Below are 26766 nucleotides of genomic sequence, written 5' to 3'. Positions count from 1 at the left end.
CCCCGCTCTCTCCCATTCCGCTGCCTCCTGTGCTGCTCGCCCCCACCTCTTCCCCCCAGCGGAGAGGAAGAGCAGAGACAAGTGAACAACAAGCCGAGGCGAGGAAGATAGGAAACTAACTGCAGAGGTGGGTGTTTTCTTCGTCTCCATCGTGAGTGTTCTCGCCCCGCGGTGGACGCCTGACTTGTTCGGCTTGTAAGGCGTTTTGCTCGACCACGCTCGACGTGTTTTTGTTGTCTCCCCTCAACTCACTTCTTCTCCTCCGAGCCTGCGGGTCGAGGCTTGGATCGTGTCGGCGCAGCGGCAGCAGCAGCACTCGGCTAGGCTAGGCCTGAATCCACCTCCCTGACACTTATGGACTTTGACAAACAAGCCTAACAGTCTCCACAGTCGGTAATAGCCTGTTGTCTTGTTGTTCTGTGCTCGGTACAGCTGGTTGGGGTTTGTTCTACGCTGAGAGGGCTGTGAGCTTTAATGGGGTGAACTTGGTTGTTGTAAACGCAGTGTTAGCAGGCTAGCTACCGTTGCACAAGCTAATTTAGGCTAGCATTGGTGTATTCCCATCGTTAGCTTGATGAATAACTCATCTGGAGTGAGACTTGGGAAAAGTTTGACAAAGCTTCAGCATGCAGTTAACACTGGTTGATATCAAGATGGTTGAGGATATTATTTTTTAAACTAACATGGTGTCATCTAGCTACTATAGCAGCTTATTACATGAATGGTCTGGTTTGTGGCTGGCGGGGGGGTGTAACGTTATAACGTGATAACACAACACGTTGTGTCTCCTCTGTTTGCTGCCTCTAAACACCGGAGTAGCAGCGTTTTGCCAGACTTGTCCGCCACTTTGCCCCGAGCTGGGAGGGGGGTATTCAGGTGAGAGTACACGGAAGTGACCGGCCAGGCAGCCGCGTCACGCACAGACCACAAGTCAGGAGTCAAAGTCCAGTCACGGCTTACTTATCAATTTCCTTTTATGTATTGTACCTGAGAGACCCACTCCCTGCGGACACTGGCTGCATGAGGTGAATAGGCTCGTATGGTGAGTGTGCCTTTTTTTTGTAGATCGATCATCTTCGGTGTTGAAAGCCTACACTGAAAATACGCTGTTTAATGTTTCAGCAGCAGCTGTCTTTTGATGTGGTCTGCCAGGTAGAGGAGGGAGACTTGTGGTGGTGGTGGAGCAGCCAGGGACAAAAGCAAGAACCTGTTGTGTGGGTCTAGATGTGTGGGGTGTGGTAATGTGGCAGGCGTGTTTGTTGCTTCATTATTCAGTCTTCTCCTGTGTGGAGGTTTCTCAGCTCGGACACCTTCTCGGCTTACAGTCCCACACCTGTGAATGGATGCGGGGTCACCCAGGGACCTAGCTAAATGTGCTGTAGTGGCTCACACTTGGAGTAAGCTTACCACTTTGTAGTTGTAATCTTATTTTTAGTTTGATTTTTAAAACCAGTGCTTAACAGCACAGTTTGGACCAACCTGAGACATGTTTGACAGCTTGTCTTAAGTAACTGGATTATTGACTTGAGTTGGTACAGTCAGCTGACTGGGGAGTTCAGTGAAGCATGGATGGACATGCCTGTCATATTCCTCTTAAATGCCTTGCGGGTATGTCTGCTTTGACCTGCTGGAACCAGATGGAAAAGATTGTAAGCAAGTTTGGACATGCTGCTCGTAAATGCCCCCTCTGTAAGATGAGAAAAGGAAGGGTAAAAAGGCACAAGTTGGAGGTTTCTTTTGCTGCCTAGAGTTTGTTCTTAGCCGTGTTGCCTCTGAGGGCTAAAATCTTGCTGCTCAGCCAGTTGTTTTAAGCAGGGCTATCATTTGTGAGCCTCAGTAATGACGGGCTTTCAGAACACACCATGGGTGTGTCCCTGTGACACACAGAAGCCGGGGTTTTCTTATATTTGCTCCTCCTCTCTGTCTGCCTTCTCTCTCTCCATTTATCTCTCGCCCTCCCTCTACTCCCAACGGTTTCACCTGCAGTCTGTTTTTATTTGAACGGGGAGGACATGTGAGATGTGTGATAGTCAGTACAAATCGAGTGAAATCAAAGTGCACAGATTTCTGAGGCTGTGAAGCAAAACTGTTGCACAGCCATGCCCTCCCCCTGTGCTGGTGGTTAACTTCATGGAAAGGTTGAGTGTCAGTTTACACTTTTATGGTTCTCACTGCAGCAATTTATCCAGCTTCCTTGTTAAGTGGTGGTCACACTGTGACTGCAAGTCACCAGTGGTAAAGCGTTTCCGGCTGCTGAACTATAGTTTTCAATTTGCTTGTCTGTTTTTCGTATTGCACTTACCTAGGAATGCTGTTATGTCAATGTCAGTGTTTTACCATTTAAAAAAAGTAAAATCTCTGCAATTCTTTGAGTTTGACTTGTGATAACATTTTATTATTGACTGATTATGAAGTTCCTGAATGGACGTAGAGTTTCACTATATTTACTAAATCCAGTAAGACAATATATCACAGCTGAGTTACGATATAGTGTTGCCATTTGAGATCTTTGAGTGCATTCTGTTGCTAAAGTGAATAATTACGAGCCAAAGCTACTTATACACCAAGAAAATGAAATTTTTAACATTTTAAGGGCTGCACCATCATTTTCATCTTTTAATTGGTTGATACATTTTTAATGAATCACTTACTTGTTTGATCTATAAAATGGAAAACGTGTTAATTACTGTTTCTCAAAGCTCTAGATGAGGTCCTTGATGTCTTGTTTTGTCCACAACCCAACAATGTATAGTATATCGTCATAGAGAAATAAAGAAACAAGAACATTTTCAGATTTAAAATGAGAGGAATCCCTTTGTTACTGAGGTCAGGTTCATTATTAATGGGGTAAATTGGCCAAGCAGGTAGTGGCACTCAATTTTTAATTTTTACACAGCAAAATAAGAACAGAAAAGTAATGAACAACAATTTACTCTTGCTATTGTAAGATATTTGAATCAAGATTTAAGTCTTTAAAAAATCTATGTTTGCTACCTCTAGCTTTTAAATATGACTTGAATATTTAAAAAAATTGTAAATTCAGTATCTTATACCTTTGGTTGCAATGTTGTCAAAGTACTGCACTAATGTATAGAGATTTCAATATTTGAAACAATACTAGTTGTTGGTTGACAATTTGAAGATTTCACCTTGGATTGTGGGAAATCGTGAGCAGTATTTCACTTATTTCTTTGATATCTGATTGGCAAATACCTCAGAAACAAACTACGTATTAATCTATAATAAGAATAATTATTGTTTGCAGCCTTTATTTGTTACAGTATTTACCTAAACTAGAGGTGGATGATCTGTATGGGGGAGAAACTAACTTGTAATGTTAATGTAACAGTCAAGAAGTTACTGTTCATTTCACTCAGATGAAACATAAATGTTATTGCTTTCACTGTAATGCTCCATTGAAGGCTTAAGACACTGAAACTTTACCGTGACATTACAATGGCCAGTAACCCAGATGACATTAAGCTTTAGATCTGTATTATGTACAGACAGTTTTCTTGAACTGATTGGGCCATTTATTGGCTCTTGTTGCCCTCTGAGTTACAGTTGCCTGCTCGCTTCCTTCCTCACCGAGAATAGTAAGTCGGCGTCCTGTAGATTAGACAGCTGGCCTTACTGAGGTCCCTGAAAAGTTGGTGTGGAGTGTGAGCGGGTGCGGGTGGGCGTGTGTGCATGTGCACTCTCTGTGCAGCTACCACACTGTGCCCACACTGTCGGCCACATGGGAGTAGAGGGAGAGAGGGGCGGGGGGTGGTCGTGGTTTCAAGTGAGGATGGCAAAGGCGGTAGTATTTGGATGTGGGCCAAGGCTAACACACAAAACACACAACACACACAGGCCAAATCTCTGTGTGACCATTCAAATGAGGCTGAGTCAGCAGAGCACTTGGCCAAGCCGCAGCAGCATTTTACCATAGCTTCGCTTCAGCGGTGTGTGTGTGTGTGTGGGTGTGCGTGTGCATGTATGTGCATCTGTGTGTGTGTGTGCACAGGCTGGAACAGAATGTGTGTCAGCCAGCCACAACCAGCAGTGACAAAGTTTCTGAAATAGCAATGATAGCATACGAAAATGAGAGAATTGCCCTGCAGTCACAAAATTCAGTGGGCACTGGGTGATGGAACAGCCTACTGGCTGTGAGTGTGTACTTCACAGAGTAGTAGTGGACACCAGTAGTGCATGTACATCTGTGTTGTGTGTTGGCTCAGAATGGTAAGTGGCTTAGCAGTGTAATTCCAGGGCTATCCCATTAACAGATACGGTTTAGTGTTGCTGCTAATGGCCTTACAATAGATTAATGACTAATGCCCGGGCTGTAAGTGGCCAAAGCCATTTACAACTCTCTCGCAAGGAACTGCTCCCTGCCACAAGAATGTTATTGGTGCCGCTGGCATAGCTGTAGAGGTTGTGTGGGTCTGTGCGTCTGCTGTTGCACTGAGGCTCAAGGGACCGCCTTCCACTGTGCTCTCAAAAAAGTGTTGACGTTTTGACAGAGCCACAAAGAACGACTCAGACTGTGGTATGAAGTCTTATCTGATGTATGGTGTCAGTGCTGCATTGCCGAGTTTAAATCCTGGTCCCTCATGTATAACTTGACAGCTGCTGTAGGCAGCCTTCATGACACAACAAACATTTATTGGTAGCTTGCTGCCACATTTAGTGACCTGTCATCTTTTTGTGTTTGGGATCTCAGCAAAGATGCGTCATTCTTGAGCGGGGCTGTACCGAATGTCTTTTTCTTTCGGTTTGCTTACATTTGAATCCTCTATTAAGATTATAGAAAAGAAGCTGTGAATGTCTGTTATATTTGATGTCATTGCCCCTTAAAAAGAGGAAAAGAAGTCCTCATGGAAATCTTTTGAATGAGGTGGTTCATTCATCTTTTCAGTCCCATGTATCCCAAGGATGAGGGCTGTTACTGGCATAACATTGTAACAAAATAACCTGCTGTAGCTTAAAAAATGAGAATTTTCAGCCTGATTTAGAAAGAAGACAAGCAATTAACACCACATTAGACATTATATATCTAACACAATTCTTTTGTACTAAACCAGCTGGCAGAGGCAGATTGACTCACTCAGTCTGCCTATACAGCACAACACAACAGCTGAAAAATAGTAGTCTGCCTGCAAAGACCACCGCCTCTCTTGCAAGCCAGAGATCAACAGAAAATCTGTTTCTATTGCAAAGCACCAGTTTGAAATCTGCTTAAAGATGTCTCTTAACAAACAGATACAGAGGCAAGGAATGCAGATAAACCACCTCTTAATATAGGTGCATGTTTTTACCTCAGTGTAAATATGTTTTTTGGAATGCTAAACACCAACATATATGGATACATAAATAAAAGTGAATTTTTGAAGCAGTTCATTTTGCCTTTTGGACTTTGTGACATTCTGCAGTTGGACATGTTTTGAAACAACACTGAAACATATTTCTAAAAATAGTGTAATACCAATAATATTATTGTGGCCTGATCCGTATTTGAGCTTGTGTAGAAATACAGGGTTAAAACAAGATAAATACACATGCAACAAAACGCAGTGCAGCAGACTCTGAATGTCAACACTAGTGGTAGAGCCTCATTGTTGAGTAAAGTCAAGTTTTCAGTTGAAGTTTTAATGCGTTCTAAGCATTAGGCCAGGGCTCTATACACCCACTTGAGATCATTTGAAGCCATCTTTCAATTTGTGAACATTACCCACAAAGAAGCACTTTGTTGGGTCGTGGTCGGACATCCTGATAGGTCATAGAAAGTAATGGCACATGCTCTCTCTTTCCAGGGCTGAAGTGTTTGGCTGAGAAGTCAAAGTGTTGATGTGAGAGACGGATGAGAGCAGCACAATGAAAGAGTGAAGGGCTCCCTTATTAGGACAGCTTCCAACAGCTGAGACAGGATATGACATGCTAAATCTCCTAGTGGAATGTGTGACAATGGTGGTGCGTGTGTGTTTTTGTGAGGCGCGTGTGTGTTTCAAACAACTGAATATCGTTACCCCCCTTCACTAATGGAAAGATTCGAGGCAGCATCAACTCCACCAAAACTTACCGAAGCTCTGTTTCAGTGCTCAAGGATATGACCAACGTCAGAGACACACACACACACCAACACCTGCCACCTTTATTTAGTCGCTGACCCACATACACAATCACAGATGTGTGCACGCGCTCTGGCTGGCATGGCACTCAGACTTAATACTGGAGTCTTTGTTCACTCAGCTGGTCCTGTGTGCATGACACAGAGAGCAGATTTGATCTCTGTGAGTCAGTGAACTTTGAAGTAGAAAATGTCTTTTGCCCTGGTCTGGAGATGAGCCGCGCTCATGTCATCCAGTGATTAGACAGACAGTGTTGAAGTAATCCTCTCCAGATTCCTCATGCCCCCCTCACCAGCGTCCCTGCTGAGGAAGTCTGATAAAAAGCACTTTGTCATTGTCTTAATTTGGGCCGAGTGACGTTCACTCATTATCATGCTTCTGTAATTTAGGCTTAGGTCATCTGTGCCATGTGTTTTAGGCTGCATTATCTTCGAATGGTCTGGATTTAAAATTATAAAAACAAACTTTCCTGCTTCTTTTCTGTGTTTTCTATACTAATTCTCTAAAAGCAGTTTTCTTCATTGTTGCACAGTTGCTGGTATCTGTCTTGATTCGTTGCTTCCATAATTAACGGTTATGTAATGGAACAAATTATTTTGAAATGCATGTTCGAGTGTGTTGGGTCCCCATGAGACTTCTGGTGTCAAACACTCCCTTTGCATTTGAATACGGTAATCATTAAACTCCCAAGTTAGGAAAGTAAAAGTTCAGAGGAAGGAGCAGATACATTCTATTGACTTAAAAATGTTTTGAGTGAAAGGATTTCCTCTGAATTTATTGTTTGAATTCGAATTTAAATTAAGGGTTGACATATGTTTTTTGGGAGGCAGACACTGATACTGTTCATTTGTAATCAAGAACACTAATAACCTGATACTTGGTTACATGGTCTTTTCCTTTTAAAACAAATTTATTGCTTTCAGTTTGTAGAATTAATAGTTGCCAGGCTATAAAGAATGCTCAAATTTAATCCCCCTTCACAATAAATTGTCATTAATGGCCTGCAAATAAAATGCCTCGTGTATTATAATTTGCGTAGTATAATAAGTATAGAAGAAAGCAAGGAAACAAGGCCAGCCATCTCTTACCCTGTAAGAGAGTGCACATCCCAATTTAAAACACCTCTGGCTTTTCACATTTGGCGTGTGCTGGCGATGTGATACTGTCTTGTGATAACTCCTCTGAGTGCTCTCACATGTACCCCTTTCTTTTTCCCTTCCTCATTTTATCTGCAACCTTGGGAGGAAGGAGTGCTAACAAGCTCCTCACACTGCAGCTGAAAACATGCTGTAATTGTCTCTTGTCATGTATCTCACTTTGCTCCTATTTTTAACCCTGCATAGCAGAAGGTGAAGAATCTCACTGAAAAAGTGACAGTATTTCGCTAACATGCCTGCTCTGCTGATGCTGGTCCCACCTTGAATTTGAACTGAATAATCACTTTCAGAGATAAATTGTCAAGTCGTGAGCTCATTCTTTATGCCTGCTGTGTTTCTTGCTCTCCTACTTTACATGTTTTATCTCCACAGTTCTCTCTCTCGCCCTCATTTATCTTCCCTTGCTTTGCTTTCCTGCGTCAGCTCCTGCTGCTTTGTAACCTCTGAATATCAACTTCATTAGCACTTCGTTGTGTGAGGGCCCCTCTGTCTTTATATCTGTGTACGTTGGTGATTCAGCCTCGCTGTGTGTCTGTCCTTTAATTAAATCCCGGTGTTGGTTGAATCTGTCCTATCTGGTGTTGACCCTGCCCTGTCCTGTCCTGTCCTGTCCTGTGCTCTGCTCTCAGCGTGTGAATGGAGCAGTGTGCGAGTACGGCCTCCCTGCTGGCCTCGGTGCGGGAGCAGGAGAGGCAGTTTGAGATGCTGAGCCGAGCTCTGGAGGAGGAGCGGAGGTCGTGTGCCGGCACCCTGCCCCGCCCCCTCCCCAACATGCAGGTAACGCGGAAAACAACCCCATCCTGCCTCATCTGCCATTTTCACTCACCTGCTCTCCATCTTGGATTCATCCAGTGTCATCTCCATCCCATCTGTGTGGACCGACTGAATGGCCAAACTGGGGGGAAAAAATACCTCCTCGGTGGCCACTTGAATTTAGCTCTAAGTTTGGATGTTAAAGGTTTTGTTGAATTAAGCGACCGAAGCGTCTTCAAATAAAGCCTTCCTGAGGAGGTAGTTTATACCCTCTGTTGCTCCTCACTGCTTTTATTCATGCATTTTAGTCCTATCCTCCATTGGTTCCTGAGTAACCATCCATGTCTCATTCAAAACAAGTCTTCCCGTCATCATCGTCATCATCATAATATCCCTCCATCAGTCAAGATTAACAACCAAGTGTTCATCCATAATGTTTGTCTCGACTTGTCCATAGGAGTTTGCATGGGGATCGATGTCTTGCTTGATCATGTGTCTCGTGATATTTGTCTTTTCCTTGAACAGTTTAGGTTTGTAGCTACAGTTTCTCAGCCTGCTGGTGTATTGGGTGATTGGGGGGGTATAATGAAGACGTCTCACAGCCGTTTTTCTTAACTGGGACAAGGTCTGTTCACCAGACAATGATCCAGTCCTTTATCATCAGCTGTGAATTCTTGGTAAAAGTCTTGAATAGTGAATCTGCTTCATGGTTAGTGTGTTCTGCTACTTGCTTACACACCCTCTTTATCATGTGTGAGTCATTAACCTGGTTAAGAGACTGCAGACTGACTTCATGCTCGGAGTTTACCTCACAGACACACACCCACGTTCGCTCATTCTTTTGCTTCCTTATTGGCACGCTCCGTCTTAACATACATGAATAAACTGCATAAATACACACACACAGACACTCTTTGGCCCTGAGGCAACCTTTGAAACACACTCATAAACAACTAGGCTCTGCTGCTTTCTTTCATTCTTTTGTTTCACAGTAGGCTGTCATTTAGTGACGGGACACGTCCCAGGTAATTCTAGGGACTGATAAGAAGCAGGAATAGGTGGAGTGTGTGTTACAGTGAGAGCGGGACAGAAGTGAAGCCTGTGCTGGTTCTTATCTCTCTTGTGTGTGTTTACATAGCCCAGAGGCTTCAGCATGCCTCTGCCACTCTCCCAGGCAGTGCAACACAACCTCAGTTTTCACTGACAGGTTCTCACATGCTCACATCTGCCAGGCACTTTCTACTATTCCCCCTGACTAAGTCTTTATCTCAACGAAAGAGTGCGTTCTGTCTGTATCTTGTTAATTTAATCGGGCAGAGTTGCTCTTTAAATGATTGTCATCGCTCCTCCCACAAGTAATATTTTCTGCTTTCAGAAAATTATTTCTTTTTTTAAATATAAAAACACAACATTTTTTGGAGTCTGAAACAACTCGATTCTATCTCTGAATCAGTATTGAGCAATTCCTCTCCCCTGGCTGTGCCCCTTCACCTCCATATTAGTGGAGATGAAGAAGCAGAGATGGCCGTAGCAATACATAAAGTGCCTCCTGTGGCTGGAATGAGAAATGCACCACACCCATCACCACCCCTAGACAGGCAGTGCTGGAAAGATTGGTGTAGATTTCTTTCTCTATAGGTGTCACTATTAATTCCATCATTCACTTCATTCCATCATCTCAGTGAATGCTTTTGTTGGATGATTATGCTACATCTAGCTACCATATTGTACTAACAGGTGAAGAATGCATACATGAACTCATTTTCAGTGTTCATATTCGTGATGTTTACAAACCTGTTGGAGTTCATGTTGTATCATCAGTCCATGCAGATTTCCTTTGGCTGAGAGACAAAGTGCTCAACTGTCACTGACTTCTACTTTCAATTTCTAAAAACAGCACGCTTGTTTGGTTTGCAGTGGGCCTGTTATTGGCTAGTTGTATCACTGCAACTCAGTGTTTCTTAAACTGGGGGCGGTCCCCCTCGGGGGGTGATAGAGCTGCTTCAGAGAGGGCGTGGATGACCAGGAGAAAAATATGTTAATTCTGTGTGAATATGATTTATGAATGTGATTTATGTAGCAAAAATAAACAAGAGTTTGCTGAGGATATCATGATGATCTTTATTTCCCTATATGCAGCCTGAGTTTCACATGATAAAGCTGGGTGCCATTAAAGTTACATTAAAATTGTTGACAGTTGATGCATTCATTTTTGTTTGCTACTTAATTCGGCTAATACAGTTTATGTGTAGTTTGCAACTCTTGATTTCTGGAAAAGTTCCAGTGTTCAGTCGTGGTATTGTGTGTGTGTGTGTGTGTGTGTGTGTGTGTGTGTGTGTGTGTGTGTGTGTGTGTGTGTGTGTGTGTGTGTGTGTGTGTGCGCGTGTATGTATGTGTGTCCATGAATGCACATTCATCCTTTTTTATTCTGAGCTGTGTGTGTTTGTGTGTGTGTGTTGCATCCCGTCACGTGTGTTTCTTCCTCACTACAGAACGGCCGCCTTCCTTGTGATGCGGACATAGAAAGGCTGACACTGAACGAGGGTTACATCAACGGGTCACATCACGTAAGCATCTTCGAAGCTGCCTCGTTGTTTCAGCTGCTGAATTCATAACAAGTGTTGAGGATATTTGTTGAGTTACATACTCAGTGTGTGAGTGTATGTGTGTTTGCAGTTCAGGATGGAGCCTGGTCAGGTGTTGCAGGAGTCATACACGGTGGAGGAAGACCCCCAGGAGTCGCCACCTGTTGTCTCCTTAGAGACCAGTGACGATGGGACCACGCGGCGCACAGAAACCACGGTAACATGAGTCGATGGAAACTGTGTTTGCACAGTGACCTATGGAAGTTTTGAATATTAACTGTCATTTCATGCCTCCCTTTTTTGGCTCTTTAAGGTAAAGAAAGTTGTAAAGACGACCACCACTCGCACAGTTATCCCCTCCGTGTCAGACACACTTTCCCTTGATGGTGGGGGTTCAGTGACAGGTATGGGAGGCTACCCTGCACCCATGGTCTACAGGCAGGCACCCCCAGGTGGCATGCCAATGGACTACCCTACTCACACTGTGCCCCGCAACTACCACTACGGACCACCAGGGGCCTACGACGACTACCGCCCTGGACCCCCATCGGAGACATACGCAAGCCTTAACAGGGGAGCTCGCATGGATGATCGCTATAGGTACCATGTTTGTTGAAATTAATCTTTGAAGTTAGTCCCATCAAGGCCTCTTTTTCTGTTCTCATTCTCCCTGCCTGTCCTGTCTCTAGACCGGTCCATCCAGATGGTTACAGAACTCTCGATCCAAGCTACAGAGCCCACAGCAGGAACCAGCTGGACCCCTATGCTGCTCAACCACAGGTATGTTCAACAATCACTGAATCATTTGGTTTGATGCAGGAATTTAACTTGGTCTTGTTCAAGATTCACTTAATGAATTAGGTTTTACATGTTAAGAATGCAATGTTAATAGGAGAGAAGTCCTAGAGCAGAGCCCACAGATCTTCAAGCTATATCATAAGTTTGCAACAGCATTCGTCTTGTAGCTTGTATTATTTTGGAGCTTGTCTCTGTAGGTTGTGCGTATGGGAAGTGCCTTGGAGCTATCGGCCATCCCGAGGTTTGTCGCAGAGCCGTATGGTCTGGAGGATGATCAGCGCAGCATGGGCTATGATGAGCCCGACTATGGATTGGGACACCCAATGCACTACAGCACTGTGCCCCGCAACCTCCATGCATTTCCTCATGGTCCCCCACGCAGGGCTGGGTAAGTTTATGTATTGACTCATGCAGTATTTCAGCGTTCTGTCTGTGTGCAGTGTACACAGTGGCAACTTTGAGATCGATGTGTGTCAGAAGTGCACATAATAATTTTCCTTCAACATTCTTTTAGAAGGGGAACTATTATTGTTTCATCTGCTATGTCTCTGTTGGTGGATGTCAGTGTGTCCTCAAAAACTATGTTAACATTCACACCTGTCCTTCTCCCCCCTCTCCAGGAGCTACGAAGGCACCTTGGATGGCGATATGAGTGGTCCAGGGGACATGTACTATTGGGGGGGAGGGGCACCGCTGGCCCAGGGTGAAAGAGGCAGCATGGCCTCGTTGGACAGCACTCTGAGGAAAGGTCCCGGCCCCAGCGGCTGGCGTCAACCAGAGCTGCCAGAGGTCATTGCCATGCTCAACTACAGGCTGGACCCCGTCAGGAGCAATGCAGCTGCTTACCTGCAGCATCTCACCTATAAGAATGATAAAGTAAGAGGTGCACGCATGCAAGCCTATATTTGTATGTTTGAAAGCCTTATTTTCATTGTGCATAAGAATAGACTAGACTTTGATATAATTTATTTGAGGAGTGAGGTCAAAGTGACATCTCTCAGGACTGAAGTTGATTAGTCGTACATGTTTTTTACATGATAGAAGATACTGCCAGACAGAAAATTATTATTCTAGCAGAGTGGGAGTAAGATAAGGAGTACTTGGATGAGTGGAAGTAAAGTTGGATTTTGGCTATAGAACAGTTTTTTAATTGGTACAGGCTCCAAATGTAAAACTGTGAGTATGAAGACGCTCTTTGATTTTGCTCATTGATCACTGAATTCAACCCGATAGTAGCAAATTTGGACAAGCGCCACGGTTAGATTGCTGGTTGGGAATGAACGTGTTGTTTTTAAAACAACATGAGCCACACAAGGCACTTAAAAGTATATGGGTGCTTTACAGCAAACAGGGTTGTGCGGTGAGGAAGTCTGTCTAAAGCTTGGCAGACAGACATTGTGTGTTTATTGATCTAGTATGTTGTGTTAACTCAAACTGCATGTTTAATCTGGCTTTCTGCACGGCCATCACCTGTGACTTTAATGTTCACGCTGAAGTCGGAATGGCAATTCCAGTGAGGTTTATTCAAACAAAACAAATGCGGCTATGAACAGAAGGAAGGAGAAAAAAATATGGAGCCGCAGCTGACTGGAATATAAAGAAAATCCAGTATTTATTCTGCCTTCAGTTTTTTATCACAGCAGTCTCTGTCAGGACTACAGTTTTAGCCACAGCATGTACAATACTACGACAATGATATTGTTGTTACATGAGGTACTGATGTATTGGAAATAATGTTACATAACATTATCTGCTGTTGTCTGCAGTTTTACATGTCTCTAGTTGTGGACATAGCAACATTCAACTTGTGAAAATTTAGATTAGTGTTAATTTGACCTTTTAAGAAAAAGTACCAAAAAGTGATCTTACTGGTGCAGTTTAAGGATTTCCCAGGTTATTTCTTCCCAGGTTATGGCTTCCAACATGCTTTCATGTGTCCTGTGCTTTCATTTTCTCTGTTGGCGTTCTGATTTGATTTATTTGTGGATCATTGCAACATTTGCTTTTTAAATTGATTTTATGCCCACCTATTTGATTTGCTGGGCTCTATTAAAAACATCAAAACTGGACTTTACTTGACCTCCCTCTATCCACGTCCCTTTGTTTTCCAGGTGAAGTCTGATGTGCGTCGTCTGAAAGGCATCCCAGCGCTGGTCTCTATGCTTGACATCCCAAACAAAGAGGTCCGTTTTTGCTTATTTTCTCCACATCTCTCTGTTCATTCTTTGCTAGATGTGTGTTATTATAGGTGGGGTGAACTAGGTGGGGTAAAAGAGAGGCTTAAGGGATGTAGTGTATTTCTTACGTAATATCAAAACGGATCACTGGCCTGAGATGAGATGAACTTGAGACTTATGACTAATACCAACTGAAAGGGAAATGGAAATAAGCATTACGTATTTCAGTTCTCCTCAAATCCTGTAGGTCAACATTTGTGCTAAATATGGCTTTGGCCAAAACATTCTGAGGTTTTTCTGCGATTCCCTTTCATTTAGTGCAATCTGTGGCAAAGTTTTTTGCTGATGTTTGTATGGGCATTACCAGACCAACCACATCACGCATTCCACTCTCGAGGCAAAAGAAGCAACTTAATTTCACATTTCATGCTCTGCGGCCAGTGACGAGTTTGAAGTCTGGTGTGTGTCGGATGACTTGCTGGCTGGAAATATGGGTCAAAAGCGACTGCGCCCTCTTTACACTTTTAAGTGGTTCCAAAACACCCGCACATTTAGTCTGCGTATATGTGTGAGTGTGGGCAGTATGAAAGATTGAGATATAAAATAAAACAAAGAGTTTATTGTGTAAATATTTTCAACAATTTAAACAAATAAGTGTGTGATATTGAGTATAGAATGTTCATGAACTTGTGCTGATATTAACCCTGCTTTATAGAGCAAATATGTGAGAAATATGGACACCTGATGTCCTATTAATAATACACAATTACATGCATGAGTAGCAATTCCAAGACCCATGTAACTGTGTAGTGTAGTCCAACAATTACAAGAGCATGACACTGTTCTACTACTACAATAAATCTATGCAAGTGTGTAATCGGTGCTCTCTTAAGTGATGCTCCATCAAGACTAACAGCTCAATAAGCTGTTATTGGGTCTCTGTTCTAGGTTCACTACGCAGCCTGTGGAGCACTAAAGAACATCTCATTTGGCAAAGATCCAGACAACAAGATCGCTATCAAGAACTGTGATGGAGTGCCTGCTTTGGTCCGGCTGCTGAGGAAGACCAGGGACCAGGACCTCACTGACACTATCACAGGTCAGAGACACATTGCAAACACACAAACTGTGTAAAAATGGTTTGGACTGTTAACAAACCAGCTGAAGGAATTTCTGGTCGGACTGGTTGAACTTGTGGAAGTCAGCTTTTTAACTGAATATGGCATTTCTGCATTGTTTTCCCCCAGGGACACTGTGGAACCTGTCATCCCACGACTCTGTGAAAATGGAGATTGTGGACCATGCGCTGCATGCCCTCTCTGATGAGGTGATGGTGCCCCATTCAGGCTGGGAGCGAGGGAGCAACGGAGCAGGAGGAGGGGAGGAGAACTGCAAGCCCAGACATCTTGAGTGGGAGACTGCGCTCACCAACACAGCAGGCTGCCTGAGGTATGGAAGGATGGAGATTTGATGATATGGAAGGTGATGGATGGAGGCAGGGTTCATGTAGACAAGACAGAAATGGAAAAATGCCAGCTCAACTGACTGACAAAGCAGTGGGATGTATGAGGGAGGAAGGGAGCAATGACGAATTAACAGAGCAGAAGAAAAGGGAAAAACATCATGGGGTGATGAAGAGTAAAGAAAGAAGCTACAGTGTGTTCATGTGAAGCCATCATTAATGAGAATGATGGCACAGTCAGAAAACAATGCCTAGTGTGTCCTTGTCAGTAATAATAAATTTGGTCCATTTTACACAAAAGTTAATTGCACTCAACAAACCTTTTCTAACCAGTTTTTATCAGATAGAATATGCTGTAAATGCTGCTTCTGAATATCTTCTAGTTTTGAATAATATTTTCCAGTAAAAACAAAAAAACAAACCAATAAGCTCTCTATGCAGGTCTGCTATATTCAAAACTGATGCATGCAATTTATGATGCTTGCAGTGTTCCCATGCATCCTGGAAAACCTGGAAAATATTTTTTTCCAGTCATGGAAAACACATGGAAAATGAGAGGAAAAGCAAATGCCCAAAAAATTGATGACCTTGTCATCCGAAAGGGCTTAGTTCCTAACTTAGTTAAGTTAAGGAACATATTAACGTTCAAACGGTAACAGGGACCGGGGTTAAAATTATGAATAGCAGCTCAAATGTATGCAAGCCAGACCCTGGCCAAATATAGTCTGTTCAATAACAGTGCTGCTCTATAATGGTAAATGGACCGTAACATGATATATTTAATAACTGTAGCTGCGTCTCATAGTGGATGGGTCGGTGCACTTAATATAACTAGTAATGGAGTTGAAGTATGTTTTGATAACTGATAACAGTCAGCAACAGTTATACTCTGAGCAACCTCTACTCGAACTTTGGAGTCCAACTTAAGTTTTTTAACCATTATATAGTGAAATACAGTTCCACTCTGTGTTTTACTCTGAAGTGACACAGAGCGACTGATTTAAAAACCAATGTTCTCGTCTTCATTGATTGGAATCATGTAGGTTGTGACTCTGGGCATTTTCAGTGGTTTACCTGGGCGTCCACCACAGATCTCACTAAGTGCTGTGGGTGCGACATCGATGGAGAACACAGAGTGTATGGAATATAATCACCACTTCTATGTATTATAGTGTACAATACAGTATAGTTTAAGAAGTATAGTAAGTAAGTATAACAAAACCATAAATATTTCTTTAAAGGAAACCAGTTCGTAGTTGATTCTAATTGTTTATTTTAATCTTTTAAATCAGACTTCCAAAGAGGGAAACCCATCAGTATATGGGTGTGAGTCCTGTCTTTCTAGCTAGATGGTCACTGAAAATGTACTGGAAAAGTCCTTGAAAATCATCCATTGGAAAAGAGAGGGAACCCTGGCTTGTCGGAAGCTTTTACTTCAACTACGAGCAGGAATAAACAGGATATCTCATTCTATTTTGTATGTTGCTCATTAAAACATTTTAGGGTTAAATGTCAGTTATTTATGACTGAAGTCCAGGCTCACAGTAACTCTGTGAGATCAGGAGAGGCCAGTGAAGAGAATGTCAGGGCTGACAGGGAGGGGGCGAGCAGAGAACAGTGGGGCATTGACACATACAGTGTAAACAGTTTGTTCTAGTCTGCCGGCCTGTTATCTATGCATTCCCTCTGACCACACGGTTAATTACAGTGTTCAGCTGCAGGTTTTAGGGAATCATGTGTGAATAACTTTGTAATCTTGAATGCTTAAAGTTTGGCACTTTCAGAAATGGTCTGGACAGTATCCTCTCAGTTCCTCAAATGACTATACAGTGGAGTAGATGATCTGCACAGTCATTTAAACTACAGTGTACTGGAGGGGTTCAAGCTCAGTGGTCCGGAATGATTGGCATTAACAAATTAACATTGAATCAATTAATCCCTTTCATATCTCTCACGTCTCAGCATCTGTGGATTCTCCTGACAAAAAGTTATTTAAAGAATTTTGATATTCCAAACAATACTCAATTTATTAAATAACAAATTCCTGTACATTCTGCTCAAAACACAAAGTGTTGCATATCTCCACATTGGTCTGTCCGAATGACATGAAACCCAGGTGACTACTTCCCCATGAGCCACTAAGGCTCTGTGAAAAAATGATAAACTTACTTTTTCAAACTCCTCCTAGGCCATTTGACCAATTTGCAACAAACTTTGCAAGTAGCATCTGTGGACAAAACTTCTCAAAAGCTTTCACCTACGTCACACCTGGTGGTGCTGTCCATTTTGATGCTTTGCCATAAAACCATCAACTCATTATAACTTCCACATACAATTTCCCATCTACTCCAAATTGCTCAAACATGTAGAGGGTCTTGCCCTGAATACATTTACGCGGTATGCCCCCGACACGCGTGGACTGCCCGTTCATTGCTGCTTGCAGCTTTAATTTTTAAAATCTGCCTATGTAGAAATGAATGTGACATTATTTTAACATAAACATTAACATAATTATACAAATAGAAGAAAGAAGAAATAAATAACACATGCAGGCCTATGTATTTCATGACAGGAAGATGCTTTAGAAAATAACAAACTTTTCCTGTTTAACAACCTTTGAAAGCATTGGTGTATAATGTATAGTTTTGGGGTTATGAGGTGCACTTGAATGGCAACCCTGTTGGTTCCATTGCGTTTTGCTGCACAAAGCAATGTAGATTTCAGAGTTTATGACGTACACAAGTCTCATCTGTAAGTGACAGCAAGACATTGCCTAGACATGTGGTGCATGGCGAAGTCTGTCTCTAACTCAAGACAATCTTATAACTACATTTACACTAGTTGTAGAAACAGTGTACATAGTATGAGTGAATGAATGAAGCAATGAATGAAAGATTGTCTGTCCCAACCTGAAACTACAGAAGGCCAGTGAATCCATCTTCCTCTGACTGAAGTGTACATTTTCTGTTAAAAGTGTGTTTGTGTTTACTGCCAGTGACCTCACCCGACACCAGAATCTTCTCCTGTTTTTCTAGAAGTAGGGCTGTCTTCTGCACCACAGTCCTTATTTGATTTAGTCTGCATTTTACATTGCTAATGTTTGCCTACTGCAGTATATAAATAAACTTCCTGCACTATCCAGTGGAGTGAAATCAGTGCCCCCTGCTGTGGAAGGCAATGTGTCCTGGTATTGTGTGAGAGGGTGTGTCTGTCACTAGGAAAAACAAATCAGCACAATAGGCTGAATATCATTCCACAGAGATTTTCTCCCCCATGTTCCTTTCTTTACATGTCTTCTACATCCATGAATGACAAACTGGGTTTCCAGTGTCCATGCTTCCAACCAATCTGACCCTGTTAGATGTCTAAGTAGGACTGAGTCAGAGAGCAGCTGAATAAATTGGTCCAGAGCTGAAACATGATCTCACCAAACTGTACTCTCTTTGTAAACCAGCAGATTTAACAGGAGTTTCATTCAAACAACTCTTGGGGGTGTGTTTTAAGCATTGTATGCTGGAATCCTTTTGTAGTCACTAAAATTGACTCTTTCCTTTCCCCTTTCACCTCTTTAACTGCCTCTTTTATTTCCCCAGCCATTCAGACTGCTAATCCTTGTTTCGTTTCACATTCTTGTTTCTGCTCTTCTCCACTTTCCTCCTGTCTAAAGAAATGTGAGTTCAGAACGAAGTGAGGCGAGGAGGAAGCTGAGGGAGTGCACAGGACTGGTCGATTCACTTATGTACATCGTCCAGTCCCAGATCGACTGTAAAGATGTCGACAATAAGGTGAGTGTAACTGCTAAATGATTAAAGAGCAACTACGTCAATTTAACACTCCAAACTATGTTAACAGGCCTTTGGGACTTCAACTACATATGTGAAAAAAAGCTTTGTCCAATTAAGCTGTCAGCAATTGTTGTTTGCATTGTTGGTAATAAAGGTGCAAGTTTTGAAAAAGAAGACAAGGTATAAAGGTAATATGTCTGGTTGTGCTGCAGTGATGTTAGTCCCTTTCTTTCAAAAGCTCTCCATCATGAGCCTAACAATTTTTTAGTACTGCAATGATAATCTTGCAGTTTCTTTTCATTAGACCAAATGTAATGAAATAATTGAAACAAGAGGGTGTATGATGCATTGTGGTTAGGTGACGTGATATATTTGCAATGAGAGAGACTTGGCAGGTTGGCTTCACTTCTCTTCTCCTCTCTTTCCTCCTCACCACCGTTTTCCCTCCACCGCTGCAGTTGATAGAGAACAGCGTGTGTCTGCTGAGGAACTTGTCCTATCAGGTGCATCGCGAAATCCCCGGCTGTGAGCGCTACCAGGAGGCCCCGCCCATCAACCAGGGCCCTGCCCCCTCCAGCCAGAAGGGTGGCTGCTTCAGCTCCCGCAAGAGCAAAGGTCTGTGTCATAGAGAGAGAGAGACATGTACTATACATCTGTTCAGACAGGAGGAGGGACATTTGCTGTGATGTCACTGTTGACGGCAGTGTGTAACGAGACTGATACTGAATGAACACGCACGCACGCACGCACGCACACTCTTGTACAAACAAAACGAGTTTTCACACAGGAATGTTAACAATTCTCCAACTGGGGTAATGCTCATCCTCCTGCAGCTCACTGTTTGTGTTTCACTGAGAGTATTGATTTGTTTTGTCTCAACTACAAACTCAGTTACTACTGTTTAATCTCTTCGTCTGTGTTATTACAGAATCATTTTGCTGTGACAGTGAATCTGTCAACATTCATATGAAAAAGTCAGACACTGCGTACCCTTCCTGATACTTTTCTTTTTGCAAACAAATATATCACAGCAACACATACTCAAACTGATGCTGTACAAAGCAGTTATGATGTCTGAGCTTCTGTATCCTTTGATTAGCTTTATTTAGCATTCATACTTGGCATGTCTCATTGCTGGTTTGTGTGTGGTTGGTGGCAGCAGTGCTGTTAGGATGTAAGCAGGTGTTAACTGGGTGCCTCAGTTATGGCTGCTTTCCTTTTACTTACTGTAAATGCTCTCTCTTCCTCCTGTTCTGTCATTCTCTCCTCTCCCTCCTCTGGTCTTTTCTCTGCTTTTTCGAGCTGGGCTACAGATGAGTGGTTTTCCAAAGGTAAGCTCTTCACCTCTGTATGACTGCACTTTTCTTCTGCTGCCTGTTGTTATATTCTTAGTGGTATTGGTGATAGAGTAGCTAACAGGTCGCTGTAACTATCCAAGTACTAACATGCACACCTTCCTCTCACTGTGAAAGAGTTTTAGTAAAATACCTAACATGCATCTCAGCTTTTGGTCGTAGCACATGTCTAACCACACAAGGACAAATATATTAACAGTAGAAGTAATTGTCTATACTAAATCTTTTTGTTTTTAAAATTGTGTGTTTGTAAGGCTGTAATGTTGATTTCAGGTAGGAAAGATGAGGATCCAGCTGCAGACATGATAGACATTCCAAAGAGGACCACACCTGCTAAAGGTAAAGGCCGAAGTTTGAATATGCTGTATATATCATACTGCAGTGAGAAACTGTAAAAGAAATATGCATTTGTCCATAACATTCTGGTTTCTTCTGCATTTACTCCTGCTGTCTTTACCTTCTCCTCATCACTTTCGCTCCTTGTCCTGCCATCTCTCTCGGTCTTGTTCCTGTAGGTTACGAGCTTTTGTACCAGCCAGAGGTGGTCCGCATCTACACCTCTCTGCTGAAGGAGTCCAAGAACCCCACCGTGTTAGAAGCCTCAGCTGGAGCCGTTCAGAACCTGTGTGCTGGACGCTGGACTGTAAGAACCGCTATCCATTATTCTCCTATTCCATTTCACAGCACAGCACAGATGCTACAGGACCAAACACAGCTTGAGTCATTGGTTAATCCTTATTGGGACAGTAGAACACACTCTTCTGAAGTACTCACTCAGACAGTCATCTTATGACTTTCTGCCCATGACCTTACTTAGAGCTACTACTCATCTTTTCCTAACCTTGACAATCCTGTTATTACAGCAGAAGAAGAAATTACATCTTCTGTTAGAGGAGGCATGTTAAGTCTTGAATGACAATTTCTAAGTACTGTGGCTAAGGAGTTACCACAGGTGAGATCAAATGGGAGATTGAAAACTAGTTGGCATGTTTCCTTGGGAAAGATGCCTAATACCACACTGACCTACCTCCAGTATGCATGTAGTGTAATAATGAAGGCTTCTCTGCACGCCTTCAGCAGGACCGACTGTCATGTGTTTACATGATTGTGGCACTTTGCGATTTTAATAGAGTTGTTTTTGTATGTACTAGAAAAATAAGAAAGCTTGTTGAGTCTGGTGAACTTTCTGCTTACACCAGCTAGCCAGCAACAGCTAATAGGAAGTCTGTTGGTGTAGTCAGGCAGTGTGCATTCATGAGCTTTGGAGGAGTAGCTCCGAAGGGAGGGGGTCAGCTGTTTTTATTTTTTTTGTTGGATAAAAGTTTGGCACAATTTGCTTGGTTTCTACAATCTTACAACCCCCTGCTTTTAATATAAAAAACCCCAAAACATCTCTCTGTTTTAGTATGGGCGTTACATCCGTGCCTTGCTGCGTCAGGAGAAGGGTCTACCCATGATGACCGAGCTGCTAGCACACGGTAACGACCGCGTTGTCCGCGCCATGTCTGGGGCCCTCCGCAACTTGGCCATCGATGCACGCAACAAAGATTTACTAGGTGAGATTTGGAGAGCTTCTTGTTCTGTCCGCCAGGGTTTAAAATACAGTTTGTAGTGTCTATTTATCCAAGAGGATGGCATCAGTAGTGAATTCGAATTGTCATGGCTTGTGTCATCAGGTAAACATGCGGTGCCTCACCTGGTGGCCAACCTGCCTGGCGGTGGTCAGAGTCAGCCGGTGCGAGCGCTATCAGAAGAGACGGTGGTGTCAGTTTTGAGCACACTCCATGAGGTGCTGGGCTCTAGCCTGGATGCAGCCAAGACCCTCAGGGCCTCGCAGGGAATCGAAAGACTGGTGCTCATTAACAAGGACGGGTGAGATTTTGAGAATGAGAGTTTTGTAGCATGTTGAATGTGCAGTTTTGAAGAACTTGCCTTCATGATCCCTTAAATGTTCCATCTTGTTTTACTTTTCCCGATCACCAGTAACCGTTCTGAGCGGGAGGTGCGTGGGGCCGGCCTGGTGTTGCAGACAGTGTGGGGTTACAAGGAGCTGCGGCGCCTTCTGGAGAAGGATGGCTGGAAGAAGACGGACTTCATGGTCAACCTGAACCCTCCCAGCACCAGCACCAGGGCCAACGGAGGATATGAGGACAGCAGCACCCTGCCACTCATAGACAAAGGTCAGGAAACTATGTAGGAAATAATACTGCTCTGCAAGGCTACATCTCTCTGGTTTAATTAGTGACAAACACAATACCAAAAAGACTTTTTTTTGGGGGGGGGTAAAGTTTGAACCATTAGGGGTCAGATTTATATCTTTAACTTGAATTCTGTTTGCTCTAAAGACTGATTACTTAAAATATGGTGTGTTCTCTGCTTTTTATGTTTGGGCATGCAAAAGTTAAATTCCAAAGTATTTTATTTCGCTTCAGCTCCACTAAGCACTGCTTCAAATTGTACAGACTTGGCTGTCGCAGTGTAGCAGAGGATCTGAGGATCAGAACTCCTCCCTGTCTCCCCTTATGTTTGTACTAGAGTTGATAAGTTGAAGGCTGTTTGCAGGCTGAGTAGAAATTAAAGTTGCAATGAATTCTTACTCATTTGTCTCAACCTTGATGGATTTTACATTTTCCAGCCTCCATCCATCACACACTGAAGTGTATATTTGCAAATACTAGCTGGCTCATGTCTGACACTCGAAACACTTATAAAACACTCACACACCTACACACTGTTCTATCTTTGGCAGGAGCGGGTATGGCTGTTAACTCTGCAGTAACATTTAACACTTCACATTGATGCTCATTGTGTTTTTTGTCTTTAATACACAGGAGGCAAAGGGGACCGGGAAATGATTCCAATGAATGACTTGGGACCAGGCAAGTGTGACAAAACACACACACACACACAAAAACCATGCACACCTCTCTCTGGTTTAACATACGTTTGTCCTCTTCAGATGCCTACTCCACACTGGACCAGAGAGGGAGGAGGAACACTCTCGATAACACACTCGAACCTGCTGACAGAGATGCAGTGCAGGTAAACACTTGTCTAATGCGTGCGCACACACACACACCTTTCCCACATATTACCCTGCATGACTGCACCAATGAGAATTACTTAACTCCCTACCATAATCTCTGCCATATACTTCCTATGTTGGTTTACTTACCTCAGTATAATGTAAGAGACACAATTCTAAGTGTTTTAACACAGAGGTCATCTTCTTGTTGAGCCGTTCTTCACAGGGTGTCACTTCCTGTTATCGTGTCATGTGTTAATGCTGTGGAAAACCTCTACATCATATTTGTTAAATCTTTCAGGAGACATCAGTGCAGAGTCTGCGCTGTCACAAATCTGTATGATGTTTTTTCAGAGTGAATATTGTTTGCACATTATCACCCGGCTAAAAAGATGCAAACTGTTGTAAAAAATAAAGCTGTTATAATGTCCAACACATACACCTCTTTCTGAGATTCTAGATTTCAGGTTGATATGGACTAATATCCTGTCTTGCAGCTAAAAACGTGAGCGTGTGAACTGACGCGCTCTCACACACACCCACAGACAGCATGTTGATGCATGTCTTTTCGCAGCACTGTGGTTGATCTGTGTCTTGCACATAATCTCACTGGTGTTCTTTTCCCCCCCGAAATATGACCTAACATTACACTAACCTTTTTTAACCCGTCTTTGTTTTTCTCATGTGGTGCCTTTATTTCCCTCCACTTTTTTTCCTCTTTCTCTCTCCTCTGTTTTTGTCTCCTCACACATAACCCTCTTATTTCTTTATTTACCCCGTCCTCGCTGCGTATCTCTTTATCTATCCCACTCCTACGCTCTCCTTCTTTTTGTCTTTCTCTCTCTCAGGGAGGGATGTATGGGGAGAGGCAGGCCTCTTTGCCTCTAATGGATTCTTACGATGGTTAGGCTGCACCTACTGTCACACTGCATGTCAGCGCATGGTATGTGTGTCCCAAAGGCTGCTCCTCTCAACTCACTGCATGGCCTAATATTGTAGTTGTGTTTTAAGAACTGTGACTTTGTGTGTTTGACTGTGACCGGTGTTGTCAGTGAGCTCCCATTGTACTGTATTTGGACTGTTTTTGCTCCCCCTGCTGGTGAAAAATAGATGTGAAGTGTAATTTTATTTTTCTCTCTGCACACTTTGTATAATTTTTGTCTAACGTGTGATAATGTTTGTCAGCAGCCAGTTTTGTGTACTGTATTTCTTTTAATGCCACAGCTGTGAATCTCAATTTTAAACGTGTGATTCCTTCTGCCTAATGTGAAGCATGAACGGCTCACATTAGCTGCCCCACATGAGATCAATTCCCACACTTGTGCCTCTTTTCTTGCAGAAAAACTGATTGTGTGCATCACAAGACGACAACCTCCTCCCACTTACTGCCCTTGCTGAACTGACAATGGGGGACCACAACACTACCGATGGGACTAAACTCCATCCTTAACTCTCAACTCGTCTGTCTCTCTTCACTCTCTCGCAGCTTCTTTCTTTTCTCTCTTTGTTACATTCCTCCATTTGCAGCTGAAAAACAGAAAACCACACAGTAAAACTGACGTGGATCTACGCTCCCCGTGGACAAACCGGACGAGACACTATGACCACTTTGTGCTCCTCGAGTCCCTGAACTCCAATACACAAACCACTCGATCAGATACCGTGGCCACAGCACTACATCTCCACGCAACAACACTATGACGCGTCTGGACAACACTAATTCTGTGGCTTCATCTGAACTTATCTCTTACTTGGAGGTCGGAGTGTAGACTTAGACTAGTTAAACTGATTTAGAAAGAACTATGGTATCAGAAGGGGACACTTTTTGGTGAAATTTTACAGAAATGGCTATTACACTACATTTCGAAGAAATCGAAAGAATGTTTCCCATTGTTTTTCTCTCTCTTACAAGAAAAACAAACAATTTCCTACCACTGAGAATCAATGTTTAATGATCTTATCAGATAATGTGTAAAGCTTCTGTTTTGGTAGTGGTTATTCCTGTTCTTGCTTTGCTCTGTACCACAGTAATGCACATGTGCCAAACGACACTGCTAATGCTGCGACTGCCAATATAGAATGCAAGAACTTCACACACTCAGACTTTTTACAGCAGCTACACTGAAATCAGTCTTCAGCTTTAGTTTTGTGCACAGTACGTTTCAATGACAGTCCATCGCCAACATGCATGAGGATGCTGCATTTCCTGTATTTGATTGTAATCCATAGACATGGATCAGACAAATAATGTTCCATCTCGTTGGAATAGACACATGTTCCTAAAGTGAAGTTTCTGTTAAATGTAAGCCCCTTTGTTTTTGTAATTATTGGGAGCTATCGCAGGATTCAGTGGGTGCATTTCTAATCCTATGAATGTGTACATACAAGACTGTCTCTAGGAGCATCTGTGTGGGCTTAACTGGAGTGCCTCACTCATTCAGAATAGGTCTGATGGGTTTGTCTGAACTGACAGGGGTAACCAATCTCAAGGTGTCTTTTTCTCAGCAGGTAACAAGTTGGGAATAATGTATATGGAACTCAGCAGTTTTCTATTCTGCAAGATAATGGACTATGTGAAGTTGTTTGTATGTAAGAGTTGATTCTTGTCATTTGGAATTGTGTTTTTTTTTATATATATATAAGATATAAAACTCTTGAGTTCTGTATGATTTACTGCTAACTATAGCCTACTTGGCTTTAACTACAGAACAGTACATGGGAGAAGACACAGTATTGTCTGTTTTTGCCTGCATTTCTTAAGTACTCGCCTGTTCTGTAGAAGAATGCATATACTTAGTGCCGAGTGAGATGTAGATACTTACTGAGTGGATGATTAAAGAAGCACTAGGGGGGGTACAATGTGTGTTTTTCTTCTTTTCCGCCTTTTTTACCTTTCCTTTTTGTTTTCCATGCCATTGAAACACGACAGAGGGTGCCTCGTTTTCTCAAAGTAACAAGTTGCCTTCAAGAGTGAACTAAAAGAGGAGAATAGAGGAGAGCAAGGGTTTGTGTTAGAAAAATCTTTGTGTAAGGAGGCATAGACCAGAATCTACCAGTAAAGTGGAGAAAAAATAAAAGCACATTTAAACTATATATACAAGAGAATATTTGTTAATTTTAATGGTTTTATGTATTTCTTTTTTTATACTGATTTGGGTTTAATTGTTTTGGGTGCTCTGGGTGAACGCATATGCAATCAGTTTTTGTGTTTTGATTGAAAAACATGCAGTTAATGTCTTAATTCAGTGCAAACCAAGTTAATAAAATCCTCCATCACCTTCATCAGATACTGGAACACTAATGGAAAAAAAAATCTGATTTTGGACTACACCATTAATCTCTTTGCCTTGGCTCTCAAAGTTGCACATTCTCATTTATGAATGAATTATGTAACTAGCAATACTGTTTTTAATAAAAAAGAAAATGATTTCTCAGAGCCTGTCTTCCTGTCCCTCTTGTTGATGATACTTTATTACACTATCCTCTATATTACAGTTCATTATAGAGAAGGTCACTCAGCTTGGCCCCTACAAAGTAGAGCAAACCTTTGTTTTTC

General features: G+C 42.6%; 1 protein-coding gene across 9 annotated transcripts; it reads left to right on the top strand.

Annotated features, from left to right (window-relative positions):
- Positions 1-26644, top strand: ctnnd1 (catenin (cadherin-associated protein), delta 1). 9 transcript variants are annotated; one of them, XM_037101094.1, is made up of 23 exons: positions 42-127; positions 7900-8047; positions 10516-10590; positions 10700-10825; positions 10922-11208; positions 11298-11388; positions 11604-11794; positions 12027-12282; positions 13518-13589; positions 14532-14682; positions 14831-15032; positions 18713-18830; positions 19289-19445; positions 20144-20161; positions 20459-20524; positions 20701-20828; positions 21591-21741; positions 21862-22057; positions 22169-22365; positions 23017-23064; positions 23145-23227; positions 24059-24153; positions 24550-26492. In XM_037101094.1, exons 2-22 carry the CDS (start codon positions 7907-7909, stop codon positions 24116-24118), a joined length of 2814 nt encoding a protein of 937 aa, XP_036956989.1. In that variant the 5' UTR covers positions 42-127; positions 7900-7906; the 3' UTR covers positions 24119-24153; positions 24550-26492. The 9 variants fall into 9 exon arrangements, with proteins under 9 accessions (XP_036957013.1, XP_036956989.1, XP_036956961.1 ...); XM_037101066.1 differs by having other exon boundaries at positions 24059-24113; positions 24550-24608; XM_037101075.1 differs by lacking the exon at positions 42-127 and adding an exon at positions 134-393 and having other exon boundaries at positions 24059-24113; positions 24550-24608.
- The last annotated feature ends 122 nt before the right edge of the window (positions 26645-26766 follow it).

The sequence above is a fragment of the Acanthopagrus latus genome, chromosome 1 (assembly GCF_904848185.1).
Source record: "Acanthopagrus latus isolate v.2019 chromosome 1, fAcaLat1.1, whole genome shotgun sequence".
Classification (NCBI taxonomy): domain Eukaryota; kingdom Metazoa; phylum Chordata; class Actinopteri; order Spariformes; family Sparidae; genus Acanthopagrus; species Acanthopagrus latus.
This window is presented reverse-complemented; position numbering and strand designations above follow the sequence as displayed.

Bases quoted from the DNA above. Each gene is read 5' to 3' on its own strand.
- ctnnd1 (XM_037101059.1), top strand. From the start codon at position 7,907: ATGGAGCAGTGTGCGAGTACGGCCTCCCTGCTGGCCTCGGTGCGGGAG. The intron at 18,831-19,288 runs GTGAGTGTAACT...CCACCGCTGCAG, and splicing joins GTAAAGATGTCGACAATAAG to TTGATAGAGAACAGCGTGTG. The intron at 23,228-24,058 runs GTAAACACTTGT...TCTCTCTCTCAG, and splicing joins CTGACAGAGATGCAGTGCAG to GGAGGGATGTATGGGGAGAG.